General features: G+C 54.2%; 1 protein-coding gene across 1 annotated transcript in view; it reads right to left on the reverse strand.

The window, feature by feature from the left end:
• Positions 1-3,630: 3,630 nt before the first annotated feature.
• Positions 3,631-22,879, reverse strand: part of LOC103200140 (cholesterol 24-hydroxylase) — a 29,430-nt gene continuing 10,181 nt past the window's right edge. The window contains exons 4-15 of the mRNA XM_007944561.2: positions 20,072-20,145; positions 19,603-19,689; positions 14,004-14,142; positions 12,994-13,104; positions 12,043-12,193; positions 11,789-11,851; positions 11,589-11,661; positions 9,198-9,282; positions 8,270-8,380; positions 4,945-5,033; positions 4,019-4,085; positions 3,631-3,801 (exon numbers count right to left, since the gene is read on the reverse strand). Of these exons, the coding sequence (XP_007942752.1) occupies positions 3,631-3,801; positions 4,019-4,085; positions 4,945-5,033; positions 8,270-8,380; positions 9,198-9,282; positions 11,589-11,661; positions 11,789-11,851; positions 12,043-12,193; positions 12,994-13,104; positions 14,004-14,142; positions 19,603-19,689; positions 20,072-20,145 (1,221 nt within the window). The remainder of the gene's footprint in view (positions 3,802-4,018; positions 4,086-4,944; positions 5,034-8,269; positions 8,381-9,197; positions 9,283-11,588; positions 11,662-11,788; positions 11,852-12,042; positions 12,194-12,993; positions 13,105-14,003; positions 14,143-19,602; positions 19,690-20,071; positions 20,146-22,879) is intronic.

Raw genomic sequence — 22,879 nt, forward strand, 5'->3', positions numbered from 1 at the left:
GCGTGTCCCTGGGGGGTGAGGGGGCGCTATGCACCAGGGATGGGTGCCACCAGGGGCCTTCCGGGCTCCCAGCACAGTGAAGCCCCCAGGGAAGAAGCTGCCCACCTACTGCCTTCTAGACAGGCCCCTCGCCTCTTGGAGACTTGTGTGGGGGGTGGAGCCCAGGGTTATAGGAATGCTGGGGCCAGGGGGCCGGGGGGAGCTGAATAGGTAAGCTGGTATGGTCATCACCATCATCTTCATCCTCCTCATCATCATTGCAGCCTGATCACCGACTCCCCTCACCCGGTGTCTCTGGCAGAGAGCTGGGAAGAAGACCCTACCCTCCGGCTGGGGACCAGAGGCCCTGGTACACTTGCCGGCATTGTGGCCACTCAACCATCCAAAAATGCCAACCACCAAGAAACTGGGCCAGAGGAGAGGAGGGGGGGAGGGGAGCCCTCAACCCCTGACCCCCAGCACTGACCTGGGGACCCCCCCACCCCACCTGTCCTCCCGTGTGAAGGCCCACACTCTCCCAAGACCGCGCGCGCACCCCCCACACCCCCACACGCAGCCCACGGCCCCTGTGGCAGCACTGCGTTGGACCAGCAACCGGCCCAGCCTCTGCGTCATGGTCCCATGGCCAAAACCAGGCCCACGTCCAGAGGGGTGATGGGCAACCGCAGCGAGATCGCCAGCCCCCGCCTGGGTGCCAGGGCCCCTGCCCCCCACCGGCTGCCTGGCCTCGGGCGAGGCAAAGGGCAGGCTGCATTGGCCACATCTATGAAGCGGAGACGGTGGTGCCCACCGGCCAGCGGTCAGTGGATGCCGGAGACGACCCGCGCACGGCTCCCGCCTCCAGGAGCTGAGCCTGGTCGCGCGCGCCCTCCTCTCTCGGGACCTGGGGACCCTCCTGCAGGCGGGGAAGGCGCCGCCCACGCCAACCGCGGCGACAGCGCTGCGCCCGGGCGCCACCGTGTGGTCCGCCTCGGATCTGCACCGCGCCGCCTCCCCCGCCGAGCCCCTTGGTCCTCCGGGCTCCCTCATCAACCAGAAGATACCAACCAACAGAGGGGCCACCGTCAGTAAATCATACCAGCTGACAGGTCTCCAGCGGTGAGGGTGACCGACTGTGCTGGGGGCATCCACCAACACTAGGGAGTGGGTCTTGTTCTTTATCCGTCCTCACAGAGAGGAAACCGAGGCCAAGCCCCCTACCCAACAGGGCTCTTAGATGGGCAGTGAAGGAGGGGGAGGAGGCCCTGTCCTGTGGGGTCTGGTACCAGGAGAGAAGGGCTGAGAAGGTACGGGGGTGGGGCACGGCGGCCCGGGTCAAGGGACAGGGCAGAGCTGGTTGCAGAGCCTTGGGTCTAACCCCATTCATCCTGCTGGCTCAGATCATGTCAGAAGGGACTGGTCCCTGGAGAAGGATGGCATGCTTGGTAAAGCGGAGGGTCAGAGAAAAAGGGAAGGCCCTCAACGAGACGGACTGGCACAGTGGCTGCAACGATGGGCTGAGGTTCAGCCAGGATCGTGAGGTTGGCATAGGACCAGGCAGTGTTTTGTTCTGTTGTACACAGGGTCACTGTGAGTCGGAATTGACCCGACAGCACCTAACAACATCCTGCTGGCTGCTTGGGGCTTCTTAGGGGCTTACAAAGTCCCAGTTTTGGGGCCCCCAGCCCTGAAAGGCTACTTGAACCCCACTGTTGGAGAAGGGGGCTTAAGAGGGCCAGGAGGTAGCTGGGCCCCACAGGCTGCAGTGATGGAGCGGGGGAAGGGGTCTAGGGCCTACTGTCCCCACCCCACACACACACTCACCGTGCCAGCTCCCTGGTTTCTAGCACCCAGAGGGCTAGACCCAGGCCTGAAACTCAATGCCTGATGGCTGTCTGCCCATCAGCGAGGGGGAAGTGTAGCTAAGCGGCCAGGATGGTGATGGATGGGGACGGATGGCCTCCAGGTGCTAGGTGGTGCCCTGAGCACTGAGGCCTGGTGGCCTCCAGCCTTTTAGATGAGCAGTGAAGGAGGTGGCCAGTGTGAGGACTCTGGTGAGGGGACACGAGGGGTGAGTGGGCGTGGTGGGGGGTGCAGCAGGCCAGACGGGCAGCAGGGCAGGCCTGAGGAGGAAACAGTGGCATCTGGGGGACTGTAGGCGGGGGCTGTGCAAGGCAGCGTCTCCTGGACATACAGTTAAGGCCCCCAAAGTCAGGGAACTGGAAACCGCTGTGAGGAGCACCACTTGCTGAGGGCCGGCCGGTCCCTGGGTGGTGGAGCAAGAGTCTGGGGGAGCGGGAGGTCGGTCCTTCTGCAAGGAACTGGAAGCTGCAGGAGTGTCCCCGAAGCCGGGCCGTCTGCCTGGGCTGGTGGGGAAGCTGGGTCCGTCTCTTCCACCCACAGGCTCTGCCTGCCCAAGCGTCCACAGAGCCTCCGTTTCCCACCTGCTGAATGGGATGCACCCTGGGACTGTCAGGACCGTGGCAAGGACCAGATCCGATGATGTGACCCAGGCTCCCACTCAAGGGGGGGAGGGGCCCACCCAGACCCCGGTGGGGGCTGGTTCTTCTCTGCCTGGTATGAGCATCCACATCCTGCAGGGCCCTAGGGTGGGGCCAGAGGCCAGGGGCCGTGATCACCCCACACTATGCCAAGAGGGTGACCATCTCACTGGGGACCAACTGGAGGAGGGCCAGCAGCTCCTTGGGGGTGCCCTGGCCAGAGGCCATGTCTGCCTCCTCAGCTCCAAGCTGCTCCCCACGAGAGGGCCCCGTGATCCAGCCCCTGTGGGCCACCTGCTTGGCCACCTGGGGCCTCACTGCTCTTGTCCAGACCAGCCTTAGACCCCACGCACAGAACCGGTCACCCTCCTGTCATCCCAGCCCTGCAGCCTGCCCATGCGCCCAACCCTGTGTGCACATTTGGCAACGCAGGTGCCTTCCGGCAACCAGGGCGGCCCACTGTCTTGTGGTGAGCACTCCCCAGGCATCTGTGAGCCCACACAGCTGGGCCAGTCCTCGAGAGACCTGCCTCAGCAGCCCCCTCGCCCCCATCCAGAGAGGAGTGAACTGGGGCTGCAGCGCCACGACCCGGTCTGGCCCTTCATTCATGCAGTCAACACACATTTATTGAGCACTGACTCTGTGCCGGGCCCGGGGTAGGCCCCGGGGGCTCAGAGATGAATCACACGCAGACCCCACCCTCAAGGCCCTCACAGCCGGCCAGGGCGGTTGGTCATGTCCACGGACGCTCGCAATACAGTGTGGTCAGTGTGGTGTTAGAGGTAGCACAGGTGACGGAGGGAGCACAGAGGAGGGGCCCCGGCCCGGCCGGGGATGGCAGGGAGGGCTTCCTGGAGGAGGCGACACCTGAAGAAGGCTTCAGGGAGTGAGCAAGAGTTAGGGTGTCTCGGCAGAGAGGGGGCCTGTACAGAGGTTCCGGGAGGGAGCTAGGAGGGTGCTGGTCAGTAGGTGGTGAGGAGCACTGAGGGGGTGAAGCAGACGGCAGTTGGCAGAGGGCCCACTGGGAGCCAGAGTGGAGTGTGCCCCGAGGCCAGGGGCAGGGGGTGCTGGGGGCACGGGGGGTGGCGGAGGAGGGCTGTGGCCCTGGCCCAGGAGTCGGATCCTGCCGGCAGCCCCAGGGCGGGCGCCCTCAGCAGGGCGGGGGTGGGGGCGCGGGCTGCCAGCCGCGAGGCCACAGGGTGCAGAGCACGGGGTCGAGCGGCTTGAGCGTGGCCTGCTCCTGCAGCCCGAAGCGCTGCCCCGGCACCAGCCGGAACTCAAGCCTCTGCAACAGCTTGGCCATGACCACCTTCACCTCCATCTGCGCACAAGGGCCGAGGCGGGGCTCAGTGGGCACCCGGCCCGGGAGAGGGGGCAGGGGTGACCGCCATGCTCCTCAGCCACCCCTCCACCCGGAACACAGCCAGGCCGGGGCTGGCTTAGCTGAGCCCCCTGCCGCCAGCCCAGGGAGCCTTAGGACAGGCCACCCCATGGCCGTGACTTCTGGCCAAGTGGCCCTCCAGCCCAGCCCCTCCTACCTGAGCAAACTGCTGCCCAATGCAGGAGCGGGGCCCCAGAGAGAAGGGGAAGTAAGTGAACCGAGGCCTGTGGAGAGAGACGGGGTAGGAAGCAGGCCGCCGGGCCCCCAGCAGCAGACACTGCTCTGGGGCCGGACGACGGTAATGGCAAGCCTTCCCTTGCTGATGACCGGCTTTGGGCCGGGGGCTGGGTGCTTTGCACCCCCTAAAAAATCAGTACAGCCCCCGGATGGTGCTGTTTGTGCTCGGCTGCTAACCCAAAGGCTGACGGTTCAAACTCAGCCAGAGGTGACCTGCTTTAGTTTAACACTGGAACTGAGAAAACCCTAGGGAGCAGTCGGACGCTGCACACAGGGGTCTCCAGGAGGGGAACCAACTCGATGGAACAGCAGGTCAGTGCCAGCTCTGCAGAGCTCCCCACATCCTCCTCTGGGCCCTGCCACGTCACTGACGAGGGGACCGGGGCTCACAGAGCTGCGGCGATGGCCCACGGTGACGCGTTACTCACTCACCGGATTGGCGGCATGGCCAGCTCTGGGCAGAGCCTGGATGTGGACCCACTGCTTCACTGTGTGGACACTGTGACTCCCACAACAGCTCTGAGGTGGCGCCATTAGGATCCCCATTTCCCAGCTAGGAACATTGAGGCTGGGAGAGGGATGGTCACCTGTATAAGGTGCTGGTTGAGTGTGGGCTTTGGAACCAGGCTGAGCTGAACTCTGAACTGAGCCACTTACTGGCTGTGCAGCCTTGGGCAAGTGACCTAACCTTTCGGAGCTGTGATGCCTCCTAGTAAAATCACAGCCCCTTCACGGGGATCTGGGGCCCCGTGTGGTCAGTGGGTGCAGGTGGCTCAGAGAAAAGGTGGCTGTGGCCGTCCTTGTCCTTCCAGGACCCTCTTGGGGACAGCTCCAGGAGGGACTTACTTGGGTGCTCCGGGGCCGAAGCGATCAGGGTTGAAGGTCAGTGGATCCTCAAAGTACGTGTCCATCCGCCCCATGACGTAGGTGCTGAACTGTTAGGCAAAGTCCACTTGTCTCTGGTTCTAACCCTGGGGGCTCCTCACACACACACACCCACTGTAGCCACTGAGCTCCGATGGGGTGGCTCAGAACAGAGTGGCCACTCCCACTCCACCCACCTGCCTCTCCACCCACCCAGCTCTCCAGGCCAGAGCGGGATTCCACTGGGCCCTAGAAGTCTGTAAGAGGAGGAAAGGCGTACTCAAAGTACCAGTGTGTCCACTGATGGCTGCCACACCAACCATCCCCATTTACAGATGAGGAAGCTGACGCTCAGTGGGAGGGTCAGTGATTGCCGCAGGTCACTGGCAAGCAAGGCGCAGATTCCGGCCTAACTCAGGCAGGCTTCAGATTCCAGAAAACTTGTTACTCAAAGGTTTCTCTCCGAGCCCAGCCTTGCTTCAGTGGGGGTGGGGGAGCTGCGACCCCCACTAGCCTCTCATCTGCATGACATGGTGGCCCCTGGTGGGGGTTAATGCACAGAACCCCTGGCCTCCACGCATCTGGCCCCAGAAAACCAACATCCCTTTGCCCCACCGTTAGGACCCTGGGTGCCGTCCATCTCTTCCTCTGTTGCACAAACACTCCTCTGAAGCCACCCCACCTGTGGTTCTCTGCACTGAGAGCCCAGAGTGGCCAGGGGCAGGGAAGGAAGCCTGGAGGGGTCAAGCTCCAAAAACCAATTGGGAGCATGGGGGAGGTGCTGAGGTCAACAAAGGGCACCTACTACGTACCAGGGATTTTTTGTCAGACGTACATTATTCTATTGATTTTTCTCAATAAACTGTGGCTTAGGTACTATCATTCCTTATCTTTAAAAGATGAAAACAAGACCCAGAGAGAAGCAGGAACTTGCCTGAGATCACCCAGAGAGCTGGGAGGAAGGCCGGCGCTGGAACCAGGCTGAGCTGAACTCTGAACTGAGCCACTTACTGGCTCAAAACCCACTCAAAACCCACAGGGCCCTTCAACCCCAGGCTGCAAGTCAGCCCCAGTGATCTGCCCTGCCAAATAGAAAGGCATTCCGAAGAGATGACTGATCACCAGCCAGAGTGATACAGACACAGGTAGAAGAAAGACCAAAAGAGCAGATGGAAGAGCCATGCATACAAAACACTGACAGCTGTAGAGAAGCCCCGGGGCTGGGCACATGTACGTGAAAATCTGTATGTGAAAATGAAAATGGATCCCTACCTCACACCAAACACAAAATCAATTCCAGGTAGACTGTAACAAGGCCAAACAAAAGAACCGACCATTACAAACTTAAGAACTTCAAATCATTAAAACACCGTGACAGAAACAAGCCACAAGTCTGGAGACCTTTGCAACACATACAATGGACAAAGGATTAATAAATGAATTTTGTATAAAGCTCCTACAGAGCAGTAAGAAGACAACCTGACAGGGAGAAATGAACAAACACCTCACAGAAGAGGAAAGGCATGAGCAGGGACGCTCAACCTCACTTGCAATCCAAAAAAAAAAAAAAAAAAAAGCCACTACCATCGAGTCGATCCCGACTCACAGCGCCCCTAGAGGACCAAGAAGAACTGCCCCACAGGGTCTCCAAGGCTGTAATCTTTACAGAAGCAAACTGCCACATCTGTCTCCCACAGAGTGGCTGGTGGGTTTGAACCACTGACCTTTCTGTTAGCAGTGCCATCAGATTTCCTTCCATTTGTAATCAGGGGAATGCAACTCAAAACCAGAGAGATGGAAATATTCTAAAACTACCTGTGGGGATGGTCGCAGGTACCTGTGGATATGCTAAAAACATCAGACTGTATACATTAAATGGGTGTATTGCTTGGTATGGAGTAGTTCAGTGAAGTTCTTTACCACCACTGTGAGATAATTTTTCCCACACCTATTTGATTGGCAAAAATTAAGAAATTAGACCATACTAAGCATTGGAGAGGGAGCTGTGGTAGCGTAGTGCCTAAGGCACTTGACTGCTAACCAGAAGACTCGCAGTTCAAATGCACCAGCCACTCCTCGGAAGGAAGATAGGGCAATCTACTTCCGTAGTGATACTGCCTCGGAAATCCAAGGAGGGGTCACTATGAGCCAGGGCCAACTCCATGGCACATAACAACAAGTGTTAGAGAGGAGCCCTGGTGGCACAGTGATTAAGCGTTTGGCTGCTAACTGAAAGGTCGGTGTATGAATCCACCAAACACTCCATAAGGAAAAGATGAGGCAATCTGCTTCTGGAAAGATTTATAGCCTTGGAACCCCCTGGGGCAGTCCTACTGTCCCACAGGGTCACTGTGAGTCAGAATCAACTCTGGGCAGCGGGTTAAGTGTCAGAGGCCGAGGAATACCACTAGTGGGTGTCGGAACTGACAAGAGCCATTTTGGAAAACGATTTGGCATCAGTTTGTAAAGGTTCATGTGTCCGACAGCCCTGCCATCCACCCCCAGGCACAAGCCCAGGAGACACGCTTGCATGTGGGCACCAGAACACATGGCTGGGAACTCGTGGCGGCAGCAGTAAATGGACTAGAGACTTCTCAAATGCCCCAGAATGGATAAACCAACAAATGGTCCGCACACCGGAATACCATGCGGCAGTGAAAATGGACGGACCACAGTCCGTGTAGCAACCGATGTGAATCTTAGGAGTCATTAGCTGAGTCAAAAAGCAAGTCCTGGAACCCGTTCTTATGTCAATACGCACACACATGTACACACACCGGAACAAAAAGGTGAGAGAACAGCCAACACAAAATTCTGAACAGTGATTTCTCCTGGGGAGGCAAGGAGCAGACTCATGCACTTGATTGTATTCTAGTTTTGGAGGCCGGGTGGTGGGTTTGGGGGTTGTGATGAATCCAAGCATGAATGGGTTAGCAAACAGATAAAGCAATAAGTATTAAAAGGGTGGGGGAGGGGGAGTCAGGGGTGAGAAGAAACTGGGACAAATTTGGGTCAAATGTGAATCTGAGCACATTCCACATCTACCCTCGCCTGCTGTGTGACCTCAGGAATGTGGCTTAACCTGTCTGAGCCTCCACCTCCTCAGGTGCAAATGGAGCACCGCCCTCCCAGAATTACCCTCTGTAATCTTAAGGGGACTGTGTGGATCTGAAGGAACAGACCTCCTGGGGTTATGACAAGGCTTACATGAGAACACCCACAGCGACCAGCAAGCCCTGTGAGTGGGGGCACCTGACCCATGGACCTCCCTGACCTCGAGTGGGGGGACCCCAAAGTGGCCACGCACCAGAAGCGGGGTGTTGCCGGGGACTCTGACCCCGTCGATCAAGGTCTCCTCCTCCAGCCGGCGAAAGGTGCCCCAGGCCGGCGGGTACAGCCGCAGCGACTCCTTAAGGACCTGCAGAAGCCACAGAGAGATAACCCACCAGGTCAGGAGCTCCCTCCGTGGCCTGGCGTACGGGGCCCATCTCTGCTCCCACTTACAGTGCTGTACAGCCCCCAGGCCCTGGACCCCTAGGAGTCAGAGTGGATCCTCCTCTGGGCCTTGCTTTCCTGCCCAACCCTCAAGTGACAGGCGGGGAAACTGAGGCCCAGAAGGAGAAGGGAGCTGGGCCAGGCCACAGTGGGGGTACTGGGACCCAGGCCTCCCTCTGAACCAGGGTCGGCCACTCCAGAGAGCCGCTGAAGGGTGAAGGATGGCCATGCGTCCAGCTGACTGTGTGTGAAGCTCCCTGCTGAGCCTGGCTCCCTGGAGGGGAACTGTGGCTTGGAGCCCAGGCCCACGGGAAATGGAAATGCAGCTGTACTGACTAATGGGCTGGCTCCAAGCCCAGGTACTGGAGTGGTGCAGTGCCTAAGGCATGTAACTGCTAACCAGAAGGCTGGCGGTTCAAACCCACCAGCCAGCCACTCCTCGAAAGGAAGGTTGGGCAATCTACTTCCGTAGAGATAATGCCTTGGAAACCCAAGGAGGGGTCACTATGAGTCAGAACCGACTCGGCGGCCGTGAATTTTTTAGTTTGAGGGGACCTTACGGATGCTGCTGCCCGGGCCCCACTTTCAGCAACTCTGATGTCATGATCTGGGGTGCAGGCTGGACGACAGGAATTTTTATTTCTCCCAAGGGCCTGCCCTCTGCGGCCAAGTTTGAGGACCACAGCCCTAAAGGATACCAGCCGGCAGGAGGCCCAGAAGCTTCCTCCCATGTCCCACACCTGGGAGAGGTACTGCAGCCTCCCCAGGTCCTCACAGTCGAGGTGCCGCTTAGAACCGACGACCTCGTCCACCTCCGCCTGCAGCCTGTGGGTGAACACAAGGCAGAGTTAGGGTTCAAGGAGAACTTTACCCCACGCGCTTTAAGAGTGGGGGTGGAGGACACACAGAGAGGCCCGTCCTCGCTAACAGACACGACTGTTGGTGGGCCAGCTCCCGTCACTTCCAAGGAGAAATGCCCGAGTCACGTGCAGACATGTTCCACCACCCTTTGTGTTTGCTACAAATCTTCTGGCCGAAAGAAACAGTGCACATCACAGAACAAGGTCTGCCTGACAGCTGCCAATAGCTGGAAGCAGGAGTGGGAGCGGCACACGTGGGAGTCAGTTGAGGACAGGCCCTGGTTAGGATGATAATGCCGCATGAAGCACTCATTCGGTCGATAATTGCTGACGTTGGGTCATGGGTGCATGGGAGTTTATCGTATTCTTCTTCCCACTGTGCTGTGTGTTTGAAAGTTTCCATAATAAAACACTGAGAAAAACCAGCGGCTTTGGTTCTCTAAAGACGGCAGACAACTGGCCAATCAGATGCTCAGATCACTCATTGCTAAGAAAACGCAGTCACAGCCACGAGGAGGCACCACTCCACACCCCCGGGTGGCTGCTCAAAGAGACCAGACAGTAACTAGCGGGGATGCGAAGGCAGAGAAACTGCTAGAAGGCTTAAAGTGGGGGTGCGGCACTGTGGGAAGGGTTTGGCGGGTTCTCAAAGAGTTAAACGCTGGATTGCCACGTGACCTGGTGAGTCTGCTCCGAGCGACACACCTAAAATAACTGAAATCAGGAGTCGAAGCAAAAACTTGTCCATGAACGTTCTAGTGATATCACTCACAACAGCCAAGATGCGGAAACAACCTGAGTGTCCAACACATGATAGATGCACACACTGGCATCCATGCACCACACAACATTACTCAGCCATGAAAAGAATGACATTCTAATACACGCTAACAACATAGAAGGACATCATGCTTGGTAAAGTAGGGGGTCAGTGAAAAAGGGGAAGACCCTAGACGAGAGGACTGACACAGTGGCTGTAACGACGGGCTCAGCATAGCAAGGACTGTGAGGCTGGCACGGGACTGGCCAGTGTTTCGTCCTGTTGTCCGTAAGATGGCAGTGAGTCAGCGTCGACTCGACGGCACCTGACACTACCACCACCACCACGCATGAACCTTGAAAACACGCTACGTGAAATGCCAGACGCCAAAGGGCAGATAGTGTGGGAGTCCACTTACACAAAGTGTCTAGGACAGATTAATAGGGACAGAAAGTGGGTGAGATGTTGCTGGGCTGGGAGAGGGGAGGGCAGTTCTTGCTTCCAGGTTTCTGTTGGCGGGGATGGAAAACGTTTGGAAACAGATCATGAAGAGTGTGAATTAATGCTAGTGAACCCTACACTTAAATGTGCTTAAAACAGCACAGGTTATGCTGTTGTTTCTTGTTACGTACTTAATCACAACATTGGGAAAGGGATTTGGAAAGCTGGTCCTGCGATGTGGTGTTGTGAACAGAAGCTACGGGGCAGTCAGATGTCCGCTGACATGACCAGTGTAACAAGCAGCACAGACAGGGAATACCTCTGGTGGCGGGGGCATCGTGGGTGGTTTTAAAAAATTATTATTTTAACTTTCCTGCCTAGTTGAAAAATCTGTATAAAAGGCATATTACTAGTGCATTTAAAATAAAACCCCACGAACTATTTTATGCTGTCCTGTACGCTTCCATGGCTGCCCTTTGATGCATGGTGGCTAACAGGTATCATCAAGGGCCTCTCCCCACCGCCAGGGCTGCTGCCCCCCAAGTCGGCTCATTTTCAGAGTGCCGGGTGACCCAGGCAGCAGCCTGGCAGGGGAACCGCTCTCCATTCGTTTTGTATTTCAGTAAACCGAGGGTCCCCTTCAGTGCCAGCTCCCCAGGGATGCCCTCCTTTGTCTTTCAGCTGCAGGCTCAAACCCCCACCCCTCTTTATGCGAGACTGTCGGTTCTCTGTGCCAGCTCCTGGCCTGGCACTGCGTCCACCCTCCTGGAACTTCCAGTCTCACGGCTGATACAGACTCAGGGCACACAGTCCCAAGAGAAAATTCGAACGTGCTGGGCTGAGGTAAGAGGGCAAGCACATCGAGGGGACTTTAAGGGTCAGAGAAGGCTTCTCCGGAGGAGGAGGAAGGGGAGGAGGGCAGGGAGGAGTTTCAGGGCAACAGCACATGCCAAGGCCCGGGGTGAAGGGAGCAGGAACATCTGAAGGGTCTGCCACAGGCCTGAGGCAGGCGGCCCTCTGAGATCATGACACCAGACAGACCCTTTTGCCAACCACAAGGCTGCCCGTACCTCGCTACAATCTCAGGCTGACGTGACAGCTCCATCACTGTGAATGCCAAGTGGTTGGCAGAGGTCTCGTGACCTGCAGGAGAAGACAGGCAGCTCCACACGGGGGCCGGGGGCTGCATCCCCTAAGGTCAGGGCTAGAAGGGGCCAGAGCCGCCGTTTCTGCAAAGCTCTGAGCCCTTGTCACCACCGAAGCCACCAACCGGCAATGAAGAAAGTGACGAAGTTGTCCAGCAGGATCTCGTCGTCCTGGGCGTCCTCTTCGGCTGAAAGACGAAGCAGCCGCTAGGGTCCCTGCAGCAGACGGCGGTGACCCGCACGGCCCTGGCGCCCTTTCCCCACAACTCAGGAAGGAGCCAAGTGCCCCTCCGTCTTCAGACCAGACGAGAGACAACCAGTCAGCTGTGGTCACCGACCTCCCAGGGACCGCCCCTCGCCAGCTGGGGGAGGCCCGTACCTTTGAGGATCTGCGTGAGGATGTCCGCAGGGACGTCCTCGCCCCTCTTCAGGGCCTCCCGGCGACGCTGCACCCAGTCCTTGCCAACCTGGCGCAGAAAGCGGATGCTCTCCCGGATCTCACGCAGCTGCTTCCGCCTCCCTGGTAGGAACTAAACAGGGCTTCCATCACGGATGGCTGACAAATACATGCCTCCCCTCCTCCCCCATTCCAAAAGGACTGCAGAAATCCACAGCAGTCCTGGGGGCTGGGGGGTTGGAAACACGCGAGAAAGTTCCAGAAGAGAGGCAGCAGCCAGGGAGGCTAGATCAGGATGGAGGTCTGAACCCACGCACCAGCCTCCCCTTCTACATCGAATCCCCAGACGTGACGGGAAGGTGCCTTAGACATCTCCATGTCGTGGCGGAAAATTAGAAGGGAGCCCTGAAGGAGGAGTGCAGTTGGAATATCGTGGAAGATACCGGCAGAGTGAGGGGACCAGCTGCCAGAGTGACCAGGATGGCTCAGGACGACTGCAAGTTCACAGGCTGAGGACCAAGGGAACAGGAAGGGAAGCGACGCATCATCACCCTGGGCACCACTTTCCCCCTTTCTCCCTTATTTACGCCTGGAACAGAGGTCGAAGCTGGAGCTTCAGCAGCCATTATACTGCAATGAAGTGATGTGGACACAAAAATCCAGGGGCATCTGACATCGTGCAGCCACCCCAGATCATCTGCTTGAGGACCGTGTTATAGGCAGAAAGATGAACTCCTAATTCACTTAAGCCACTTTCGTATTGAGCCTCTGCTTCAGGAGAATGCAAACCCTAAATGACTCAGAGGGTGAAGGACGTCACTTCAGATAGGCCAGAGCTCAAAACTAGTTCTGAGAAAAGCACTAAAGGAGGTACTCCTGCAAGACAGCACATGCTGCAGGGGCTGGTCACCAGAGGCGGGGCTGGCGCGTTACCTTTGCCAGGGTGTTGCGGGACGCGGTAATGCCCTCCAACATCACTCTCACTGCCCGAGGCAGAGGCTTCTGGGCATCCAGCAGCATGCTGGTCTCCATCCCGAAAGCTGCCTGGAGAAGAGAGATGAGGCAGCTCATGCCTACGGGACGGGAGGCCAGCCTTTCCAGAGAAGAGCCTGGCACCGGGCAGCTGGAGACCCAGGCCCCGGGCTAAGGTTTACAAGCATCATCTTACCACCTACTACAATGACCCATGTTGATTCCAGTGCCATGGGGTGTTGTGAGAATCAAGAGCATGCAGTGGCTACTTTAGAGAGTCTGGTTTTCTTCCTTGACCAGACGTATTGTTCCCGGGTGCAGCCTTGCCTGGGAGTCCATTCTGCTCCCAGCTGCACCATGAACTGTTTGATGAGCAACAATGGCAGTAATGTTGCTTCACTCACTGTCCCCACACTTCAGTTGCCTGATTTGCCTGTGCAGGGTCTGGGACCATCTGGGCCACTTCTGAGTCAGCCAGGGTGGACAACCAAACCATAGCCAAATAGGGGGAGAGGCAGGCTTTGACACTGAGTCCTGCTTCTGCCATTAACTATCTGCAGGCCAGCTTCTCTGCCTCTCAGTGTCCATTTCCAGAAAATCAATTCATAGCCCTGATCTCACTTAGGTTGCTTTAAATTCGCTCAGCCCATGCCATCAGTCGATTTCAACTCATTGTGACCCACACTGGGTTTCCAAGGCGGGAAATCTTTATGGAAGTAGATTGCCCCATCTTCCTTCCACAGAGCAGCTGGTGGGTTTGAACCGCCAACCTTCTGGTTAGCAGCCAAATCCTTAGGCACTGTGCCACCTGAGCTCCTTTTGAATATTTGAGGAGATAAAATATACGAAGTCCCAGCACAGAGAAAGGGCCGCGGGTACGTGGAGGAGCAGGAGGAAAGGAGGACAGCAAGGAAGAGGGACAGCAGACCCTCAGCCCCTGGGGCGTCCCACCTCCAGCCGTCCACCATCACCTTGGCCAGGATGTCCATGGCGGTGCAGGTCAGCATGTCCTGCATGGACACTGGGGTCTGCCCGTCCGCCTTGGCTTCCAGAATCTCCAGCAGCTGCTCGGCCTTCTCGTTGAATGTTTCCATCAAGCTAACCAAAGAGCTGGAGCACAGCAGAGAGGTCAGTGGGACTGCAGGATGTCAGTGCCCCCCGGGATGAGCCCCGTCCTGCGGGCTGCCTGCCACCCTCCCCTCTGAAGAGAAGATTTGCACACCTTGTACAGAGTGAAGGTGGGTGCCTGGTTCACCGTGAGGCCCAGCCTGCAGGTCAGGGCTGCAATAACCGAGCTCAGGCCGGGTTTGCACAGGCTCCTCCACTTAGAACACACTCCCTTTGCCCTCGTCTTTCTGGTTCACAGGGCCTCTGTCTAACAGCAGCCCCTGAACCCCGACCTCTGGGGGATGTGGCAGCGTGGACACTCCAGGTGACAGTGGGAAGGAACAGAGGAAAAGCCTCTGGGGCTTTCTAGGACAGAGAAGGCACCCCAGGGCCCCTTCTACCTCTCAGCTGGCGCTGCCCATTCTCCTTACCTGCTCTGCCCCAGACCCCCACCAGCAGCCCATGTTCCCCCATTTCACTCCCTCTCCTTGGGCAATCCCTAAAAATGAGTCCTCAGACACCATCTGCAGCCCAGAGCTCCCAATCCGCAGTGCCCCCTCCCCCAGACAGTGACTTCAGGTTGTCTCCCAGGCATAGAGCTTATTTAGAAAGGGGTATGGCAGGATGCACTCCAAACTCATTAAAATGGTAGCCCCAAAGTGGCAGGGAAGGGGAGAGATGGTTACTTTATACGATAAGCATTTCTAGATTTTCTGAATTTTCCCTAAGAGAATATGCTGCTTTTGTAATTTAAAGTAATTTTTAATGTTAATCATCTGTGCAAAGGGGGTATGGTGTTCTTTGTCTTTCTTTTTCTTGCAACTCCTCTGTAAATTGGAAGTTATTTCCAAATAAAAAGCCTTTTTTAAAAATTAAAAACAAAAAATTGGGAGAAGAGGAAGGACAAAGCCTAAGTTTTTAAATTAGGAAAGAAAACCAGCCCTTCTCTGTCAGTTCGCCAGGCCTGCTCTGGCCCCCGGGCTCAGACTGGCCTCCTTGCCCGCTGCCCCACCCCCGCCCCCGCCCCGCCCCGGCGCACACCCGCTGCACATCTCATCCTGTGGCCCAGGGTGTTCTGAAAGCACCTGATCCTGTGACCCCTCTCCACCTCAAAACACTCTGAAGAGCCCAGCCACTCCAAGAAGAGGGGAAATTCTAACTTTGGCCTCAGGCAGGGCTGGTCCCCTGCTGACCCCGACCTGCAACACTGCCTGCCTGTTACACCACCTTTTCACTTCTCCAAAGCTCCCTGCTCCTTCCCACCTCGGGGCCATTGCCTGGACCACCCTTCCCTCCCACCGTCCATCCTCCTATGTCCCTGTTAACCATCATGACTCCTGCGCACTCTGCAGATACAGGCTTCCTTGTGGCCCTGTCTCCTGAAGCCCAGGTGGCCTGATATATGCTTCCCATAGCACCCTCAACTTTTTCTTCATGCCACACACGTGGTTTCCAGTTACATCTATCTTTGTAAGATTATATGTGGTGGTTGTTGTTTAAATAACATTCAGATTGACTATCTGCCTTACATGTGCCCATTTATTATACAAACGCCACACTGAGTGTGGAATGGCACCAAATGGTAATATTTCTTTACCATCTAACACTGAAGCTCTTACAGCTTGGTTGGGCTGCAGTGGTAGCTGTACAGTAAAACCCCAACCTTCTTGTCTTTTATAGGAAGAATTGGGACCAGGATCTTTAGGTAAAAGTAATATCTAGAAAGTGGGAACTGGCATGTTATAAACACATAGTGAGGTTCTGTGTGGGTGCCAGCAGCGCTGAACCTCACCAGCGGCCCTACCTTTGCTTCATTAGTGAATTAGGACCCACCCGGGCTCAACAACAATTCATCAGTACTTACAATCATCTTCCAAAGCACTTTTTCTACCATTTTGTGAATTTTGCATTTCCGATTAAATAAGCATTTCTAAGATGACTACCTTGTTGTGAGACTGGAAGATAAAAACGTGTGTGAAGGACCGAACAACTCCAGTGCTATGCAGACGCACAGTCCCACACGCTGGAAAGGGCTCACCAAGACAGTGCTGCTGGAATTCATGGCATAACCTCTCCTAACCTCAAAGCTTCCCAAGGAAGAGGGACTACAGCGGCTTGGATGGCCTTTGTAAGCCTGGCTCTTGGCACAATAACTATGAACTAAATGCCTCTCTTCAGTCTGTTCCTTCCCCTTCTCACTTCCAGCAACTTTCCAGTTAGACCAAGATCATTCCAATTCCTTAATACACTCATGCATTCATTCAGTCTACAGACCATCCTGGAGGGCCTACAGGGTACCCGACGCTGTGCTGGGTGCAAGGGCCCAGGGACAGGGCACGTCTTCTTCCCTCAAGGACCCATGGCCTGACAGGGGAGGCAGATGTGACTGGCAACTGCTGCAGTGGATGTAGGAGGAGCAGGGTGGGAGCACAGACCAAGCCTGAGGATCAGGGAACACTTCCCTGAAGCAGAGACATCCGAGCTGGGTATGAAAGAGGAACAGCTTCCTCAGAGGGGCATGTTAGGCGAGGGAATGATGCAAGCAAAGGCAGAAATTCCAGAAAGAGAGCAGTGGGTCAAGAAGGGTGGGAAGATGATACAAAGGCTGGGGGCTCACAGGGCAGGTTTAGGGCAGCTGGGATCTGACCTCAGAAGACAGGAATCCAGTGAAGGCTTCAGGGTAGGTCTGAGTTTTAGCAAGCCCTCTCCAGGGCACTGGAGGAGGAAGACAGAAGGCATGGGGGCCAGTGAGGAGGCAGCAGCAAAAGTTCAGGCAAGGATATTTACATGGTCTGCTCACAGGTGACATATGAAATGGTGACTTCACAGTGGAGAAACCAGGCAGACAGCACCTCAATGAAGTGATCAAAGTGAACGTCTCCAGAACTAAGACAGATACGTATCAGGGACCTACCAACATCATGCACGAGAAGAACACATCACATCTCCGATATTCCCACCAAAAACTCAAACACAAACTCAGATGGAAGGACAGTCTGCAAAACTGGTCTGCAATCTTCAAAAGAACCCAGGTCACAAAAGTCAAGGAAAGACTGGCAACTGTTCTAGAATGAAGGAGACAAAAGAGACCTTGCAACTAAGTGTCACATGTGATCCTGGACCAGGAAAATAATGGTTATTAAAAAGCAACTAGAACATGTGCTGTGGACCAACAAATCAAACCAAACTCACTGCCGTTGAGTCGTTTCCAACTCATAGCAACCCCTCCTTGGGTTTCTGAGATGGTATCATTACAGAAGTAGATTGCCCAACCTTCCTTCCAAGGAGTGGCTGGTGGGTTTGAACCACCAGCCTTCTGGTTAGCAGCCGAATGCCTTAGGCACTATGCCACCAGAGCTCCCATGCTATGGGTTAGATCACAGTATTGGATCTGTGGTACACGTTACGTTCCCTGATTCTGATAACAGAACTGAAGTTATGTGAGAGAATGTCCTTGGCCTCAGAGAGTAACACAGAAAACTTATAGGATGAGAGAGTATAATGTCTCCATCTTACTCTCAAGTGGTTAAAAAATATGCCCTATATAAAAATACAGCCTTCAGCATAGATTATATCTCAACATAAAGAAACGAAAATCCTCACAACTGGGCCAATAAGCAACATCATGATAAACAGAGAAAAGGCTGAAGTTGTCAAAGATTTCATTTTACTTGGATCCATAATCAAAATCCATGGAAGCAGCAGTGAAGAAATGTCGTATTGTACTGTGCAAAGATGCTGAAAGAGACCTCTTCAAAGTGTTGAAGAGCAAAGATGTCACTTTGAAGACCAAAGTGCCCTTAAGCCAAGCCATAGTATTTTTAATTGCCGCATATGCCTGTGAGAGCTGGACATTGAATAAGGAAGACTGAAGAAGAGTGGATGCCTTTGAATGGTCGTGGTGTTGAAGGATACTGAAAGTACCAGAGACCACCAGAAGAACGAACAAATCTGTGCTGGAAGAAGTGCAGCCAGAATGCTCCTTGGAAGCGAGAGTGGCCAGGCTTCGTCTCCCTACTTTAGTCATGTTGTCAGAAGGGACCAGTCCCTGGAGAAGGATGTCATGGTTGATAAAGTAGAGGGTCAGCGAAAACAGGGAAGGCCCTCAACGAGATGAACAGACACAGTGGCTGCAGCATTGGGCTCAGGTATAGCAAGCACCATGAGCCTACTGCACAGCCAGGCAGGGTCCTTCTGTTGTACAGGGAATGGCTGTGTGAGTCGGAGCTGACAACTACAACAATACATATAAAAGTATATGTACAAACACACACACAGAGGATAAATACATTCACAGACACATGTCGAGAGAGAACAAACAGTACAGCAAATGGAGAAAATGTAACCATCAGTCAAATCCGAGTAAAGGGTGCGTGAGAGTCCCTTGTAATATTAAGACTTTCTTTCTATAAATTTGAAATTATACCAAAATAAAACATGACCTTCATCAAAAAGTTAAATACAGTTATCCTATGACCTGGTAATTCTACTCCTAGGTGTGTATCTACAACAAATGGAAACACACGTTCAGGCAAAAACTTAACACACCACTGTTCGCGGCAACAGTATTTATAACAGCCAGACGTCCAGCAGCTGATGAGTGGATTATGTGGTCTGCCCATACAAGAGAGTATTGCTCAGCCAGGAAAAGGAATGAAGTACTGACGCATGCTACACGATGGATGAGCTTTGAAAACGTTACACCAAGTAAGACGAGGAACTAACAAAAGCCACACCCTGATTCCATGTGTGTGAAATGCCCAGAGGAGACCAATGCAGACAGAAAGCAGAGCAGCAGTTTCCAACGCCTGGGGGTGATGAGGGCGGGGGGTGGGGAGCGACTGGGAGCAGGTGCAAGGTTTCTTTCTAGGGTGATGAAAATGTTCTAAAATTACGGTGATGGTCACACACCTCTGTAAACATACTACAGGCTACTGAACTGTACAAATTATATGTGAACCGCATCTCAGTGACGCTGTTAAAATTGAAGCAAGAATAAACTGTTACCAGAAGCTAAGTATGAAGCCCAGATGAGGAGAGAGGCCTGAGTGGAGGGACCTGGAGGACAGAGGCCCCCACACCTTGGACCTTCACAGAAACTCAGCCTGGAGGCTTGCAAGCCACATGGGGGGGGGGGTCTCTGTCAGCCTCATGTCCCAGTGGGACACCTGTCCGCCCCCTCTTCCCTCTCTCCTTTTGTCCTAGTGAGACCCTCAGATGAGGGCACCCCTTCCCCAGGTCCTCTTCCAGGCAGCCCACACCCCCTCTGCCCAGCCAAGCCCCGCGGTGCCCGTCCACGTCCACACACACCCAGGCCCTCCTCCAGGCAGCCCCACACCCCCTCTGCCCAGCCAAGCCCCGCAGTGCCCGTCTGCAGCCATGCTCACCTGGGTCCTCCTCCAGGCAGCCCACACCCCCTCTGCCCAGCCAAGCCCCGTGGTGCCTGTCCACACCCACACCTACCTCCGGCTGAAGGCCAGGTCCATGACTCTGCGCTGTTTATGCCAACGTTCATAATTGCACTCGGACACTAGGCCCTGGCCAAAGAGTCTGTGGAGACAAAACACTTGATGCAGGATGCCAGGCAGAGGGGGTGACTGCAAATGGGCCTGGGGCTCCCTTTTGGGGTGACCAGACAGTGGTGAGGGCTGCGTGACCTTGTGTGTGCACTGAATGCCGCAGGATTGTACACTTGGAAAATGGCTAGAAAGATGAGTGTGATGTGATGTAAACTTTACCACAATAACGGGAGAAAAGGACACAGGGTGACTATATGCCCCCACTAGCCTCCCGAGGGGCAGGTGGAGGAGGAAGGAGATGAGAAGAATGAGGACCATTTACAAGGCACCTGTGGTGCCCTTGGGCATCCTGCTGCACCCCACATTCAGGGCTTTCCCCATCCTCCCCTCAGACCCATCACCAGGCACCTCACCTCTCACCAAACACAGTCTGGATGGCCCGGTACATCTTGAAGTCTTTGTTGTACTTGGTTGACATCAGGAACTTCTAAATACCATCCCCCACAAGACAAAAAAAAAAAAAAACAACCATGAGCTCACGTACTGGGCAGACGCAGCAGTTTTCATGGCTCGGGCAAAACGTGCCCCAGATAATCACCGTTTGCTAAGTTCTGGCTGTGTGGGCACTTCATGCACAGAATTTCACTCAGCTCTCAGCCACTGGTGAGGAATCTGCCTTCAAGTAATACCACTGTGGGTTTTAGATAGGTAAGTGAGGTACAGAGGGCTGAAGCGGGATCTCCCACTCCAAAGCCACACCTGGGACCCTACACCACACCACCTTCTGAAGCAGTGAGAACAGGACATCGGAGTGGGGGAGGGAGAAGCCCAGAGGAAGGATATCTGGGATATAGGAGCATCCTAAGTGCCCACCCAGCCTTGGAAATCATAGAGGACTTTCTGGAGGAAGGGTCAACTTGCCATCCTGACAGATGGATGGTAGCAGTGCCAATGCCTAACAGCTTCTGAGGCAACACTGCCCAGTGGTCAGCAGCGTGGACTATGGAGCCACACAGCTCGAATCCAAATGCAGGCTCAGAATCCTTGCTCCATCATTTGGTAAATACCTAGCCTTGGGTGACAGACTCTCCTCATCTGCCCCTCAGTGTCCCCATCATACCAGATGAACCCCTGCCTGGGTAGTGACGCCGTGAAGAGTGACTCAGCTGTGCGTGGCAGGTGCCGGGAACAGGGCCTGGTACATAGCAGGTGCTCAACAGGGGCACGTCATCATGTCTCATTCAACGCAGTCAACCCCACGTGTGAGCACCACTCAAAACACGACCCGAGACCACATGCAGGGTCAACAGTGCACGCGGGAACTAATCCAAGCACTCGGATGGGATGGAGCCGGACCAGACGGCTGTGCTCTGGGCGAGGGGAACAGGGCAGGGGGGACATCATGATATCATGGTTGGTATTCCTCAAAGAAATAAAATAAACGTCATTGATCACTCAGCAATGTGAAAGTCACGATGTCCAGCACCCAATAAAAAAACCACTAAACGTGCCAAGAGGCAGGCGGATCTGACCATAACCAGACGCAGAAATAATGGAGGTGACAGAAGTGGCAGCCAGGAACTCTAGGGCACCCACTGTACGCGTTATAAACACGCGCAGGTTTAGGAAAACGGGAGCATCAACCTGCATGTCCAGAAGTTCAAGAATCCCAGACAGATTTAAGACAAAGATGACACCAAGGCGGATCGGAATCAAAGCGCTGAAAACAACAATAAAGAGGAAACCTTAAAAGCAAACAGAAAGAAGATGCAGTGTGTGTGGAGGAACAAAGATAAGAATGAGTACAGACTTCCCATCAGAACACGCAAGCCAGCAGCTGGGGCAGCAGCGTCTTCAAGTGTTACAGAGAAATCCGAAAATCAACCTGAGCCTGTACACCAAATAAAGACACTTAAAAAAAATGTGCAAGGGAGACTTTTCCAGACAAACAAAAGCTGAGAAAGTTCGCTGCCAGGAGATCTGCACTGTAAGAAATACAGGACGTTTCTCAGGGAGAATAAAATGATACCAGATGCAATTGAGGAGTTACACACACACACACACTGAAAAATGCCAGGAACGGGAACTATATGGCTAAATAGCAAAACTATTTTTAAACTATTTTACTTCATGTGAAAGGTAATTGACTATTTAAAACAAAAATAATAACGAATTGTGGAAGGTTATATGTAAAGTAAGTAAAATGTCTGGGAAGAACAGCACAGGGGCAGGAAGGAGAATGGTGAGGATGCTGCTGTAAGGATCTCACGTTCCACAGAAAGTGAACTAAGACTGAAGACAGCTGGGGCAGTTGAGAGAGACAGAGAGGACTAATGACTCATTAATGGAGACCAGATAGAAAAATGCTCAACCCGAAGAAGTCAAGGAGGAGGGAAGGGAACAAAGAACAGAAGGATGATAAGGAAACAAGTAGCAGCCTGACGGGTTGAATCCTGACCGTACCAACAACCACACTACATGTGAATGAGCCAAGCACTGGAGTTAAAAGGCAGAGATGTCAGACTGGATCAAAAGCAAGACCCAGCTGTGTGCTCTCTGTAAGACGGCCACTTTAAATGGAGTAACACAGCAAAGGGTGGGCAAGGCAGACCATGCAAACACTAAGAATGAGCACACTGCAACGGCTACATTTGTACCAGGGAGAACACACTTCAGAGCAAGGAATACAGTCAGGGATGAAGAGGAGAATTCATTACGAAGACTTAACAAGCCTAGACGTGTGTGCAGAGCCCCAGAACGCAGGAAGCACAACAGATAAAACGGAAAGGAGAAACAGACAAATTCACAACTGTGGTTGGTTACTGGTTGGAGAGTTCAGTATTCCCCTCCCAGTGACTGACACAAGTCGTCTGAAAATCAGTGAGGGATTGAGAAGACTTGAGTAACACTGTTAACAAGTTGACTTGAATTATAAATGCCAGCATCCCTTTCCCTGATGACAAAATGCATATTCCTTTTACATGGTCATGGACATTCACCAAGATAGACTACATGCTAGGCCATAAAACAAATGTCTATCCATTGAAAACATTTAAAACCACGAAGACTATATCCTCCAACCTTAACAAATTACATTAGAAATCATTTACAGATAGACTATGGAAAATCCCGTAATATTTAGAAACTGAAAAATACTTTTAAATCATTCATGGTTCAAAGAGGAAATCACCAGAGAAACTGGAATATATTTTGCACTGAAT

Source organism: Orycteropus afer, unplaced genomic scaffold (genome assembly GCF_000298275.1).
Source record: "Orycteropus afer afer isolate SDZICR_OR568_19922 unplaced genomic scaffold, OryAfe1.0 scaffold00128, whole genome shotgun sequence".
Taxonomy (NCBI): Eukaryota; Metazoa; Chordata; class Mammalia; order Tubulidentata; family Orycteropodidae; genus Orycteropus; species Orycteropus afer.